The sequence below is a fragment of the Centruroides sculpturatus genome, unplaced genomic scaffold, assembly GCF_000671375.1.
Source record: "Centruroides sculpturatus isolate CEXI.00-Female unplaced genomic scaffold, Cexi_2.0 scaffold4, whole genome shotgun sequence".
Classification (NCBI taxonomy): Eukaryota; Metazoa; Arthropoda; class Arachnida; order Scorpiones; family Buthidae; genus Centruroides; species Centruroides sculpturatus.
This window is the reverse complement of record NW_019384444.1, coordinates 966,378-968,201: the sequence shown is the minus strand read 5'-3', so window position 1 is coordinate 968,201 and position 1,824 is coordinate 966,378. Positions and strand designations below refer to the sequence as shown.

Sequence of the window (1,824 nt, the reverse complement as noted above, 5' to 3'; positions counted from 1 at the left end):
AATTTATCAAAAGGGACAATTTCTCTTAAAATTTGAATGTCAAACAATTATATCCTTCAAACAAAAACAACATTAAAAACAAAAAGACATGACAAATTAGATTTTTTTTTAAAAAAACTAGGATATAATCATTTAATTAAAGCTTTTCCTTAAAAAAAAAAAAAACACTAACCACCGTGGGATTCAAATCAGTAATATTATATACAATTACATAAAATCTTCCATTAAACCCATATTAGTTAAATTTCCTTACTAAAACAGTGGATTAAAAAAAGTAGTGTTGTGTTTTCTACGTTTCTTCTTCACGATTCCTTCTGTTTCCAGTATATTTTCATCATTTCCTAAAATGCTTTTTGATTCATTTTCTTCGGTTGGAGACAATCTGTTAAATAGAAAATAAAAATTTAGTGTTCGTATTATTAAAATTCATTATGATATTGTTACATACTGGAATGGTTGAACAAAGGTATCCTTTGTAGATTTGGAACTTTTATCTTGTGCTGCATTTTGTTCTCCTGATGAATTAACATTGAATGTTGTATTTAGCATTGTTTCTCCTCCACTTTCCTATTATTAAAAAAAATATTATCATTAATTGAATGCATTTTAAAATAACTATCAAGAGTTTTTGTTATTTGTATTTAATATTACAGGCAATAAAGATTCATTGGTTTGAAATTTGAAAAACATAACTGATTACCTGAGATACTGGGGAAGAGGATTCGCTGCGGTTTGTGCAGTTCTCTTTATCGCATTTACAATTTTGAGTACAAATTTGATTATTTCGTCTGCAGCCACATATTTTGCTTCGACATTTACCATTGCAATTACATTTTCTTTTCTAAAAAAAAAAAAAATATAGAAAGTGCATGGATACTAATCATCTTTGTATTTAACTTAATAAAAGTTAAAGATAACAATAATCACTGCAATCAACCAAATGTGGAAAACTGAAAAATAATTGGTGCTTTAAACATAAAAGGGGAAAAATTAAATAAACTTAACTATTGGGTTGTTCAGAAAGTAATTTTGTTTTTTTATTACTAGAGGAATTAGATCTATTTTTACCAGCCAATTTCATTTTAAAATCACATTTTCATTATATATTTTGACAGCTGACATTTAAAGGCTTATTTGTAAAAACTTTTGTTTGATTCTTTACAATTTTTTTTGGTGTCCCATCAAATATTGAAAATCAAAAGCATCATTTTCGGCATATTTTGCTTTTTTATTACCAAAAAATCAAAATGCTGTTCAAGCAAAAAAAAATTCTGGTATATGTATGGAGAAGTTGTGTTGAGAGAAAGACAGTGCCAAAACTGGTTTACAAAATTTTGTTCTGGCAATTTCAATATTGAAGATGTATTATGTTCTAGATCAGTGTTTTTCAACCTGTGGGTCGCGACCCCCAGGGGGGTCGCGGGTGAAAGAAAAAGACAAGTATTTGTAGGTCCTACACTACAATAAAAAAATCTAGAATTTCAGTGAGAAGGCTGTGCCTGTTTATTTTACAGTACAATTGGTTTTTCGATCGATATTTAAAGAAAGAAAATTAAATATGTAGTTTTTAAAATCACCGAAATAGTTTTAATATAGCCCTGGAGGGTCACCGGAAGTTTTTAACTTGTAAAGGGGTTGCATATTCAAGAAGGTTGAAAAACACTGTTCTAGATGACCAGTTGAAGCCAATGAAAAAAAATAAAGGTACTGATTGAAGCAAACTGCTGAATAATAACACATGAAATCACTAAGAGATGAAATTTGTCAAATTGAACTGTTTATGATTACTTGAAACAAATTGGTTTTGTTTCAAAGCTTGATATA

General features: G+C 28.3%; 1 protein-coding gene across 1 annotated transcript in view; it reads right to left on the bottom strand.

The window, feature by feature from the left end:
- Nucleotides 1-1,824, bottom strand: part of LOC111620254 (chromosome-associated kinesin KIF4-like) — a 67,788-nt gene continuing 65,964 nt past the window's right edge. Inside the window, exons 34-36 of the mRNA XM_023362150.1 lie at nucleotides 701-841; nucleotides 449-567; nucleotides 1-382 (exon numbers count right to left, since the gene is read on the bottom strand). Coding sequence (XP_023217918.1) covers nucleotides 253-382; nucleotides 449-567; nucleotides 701-841 — 390 coding nt within the window. The 3' untranslated portion in view covers nucleotides 1-252. The remainder of the gene's footprint in view (nucleotides 383-448; nucleotides 568-700; nucleotides 842-1,824) is intronic.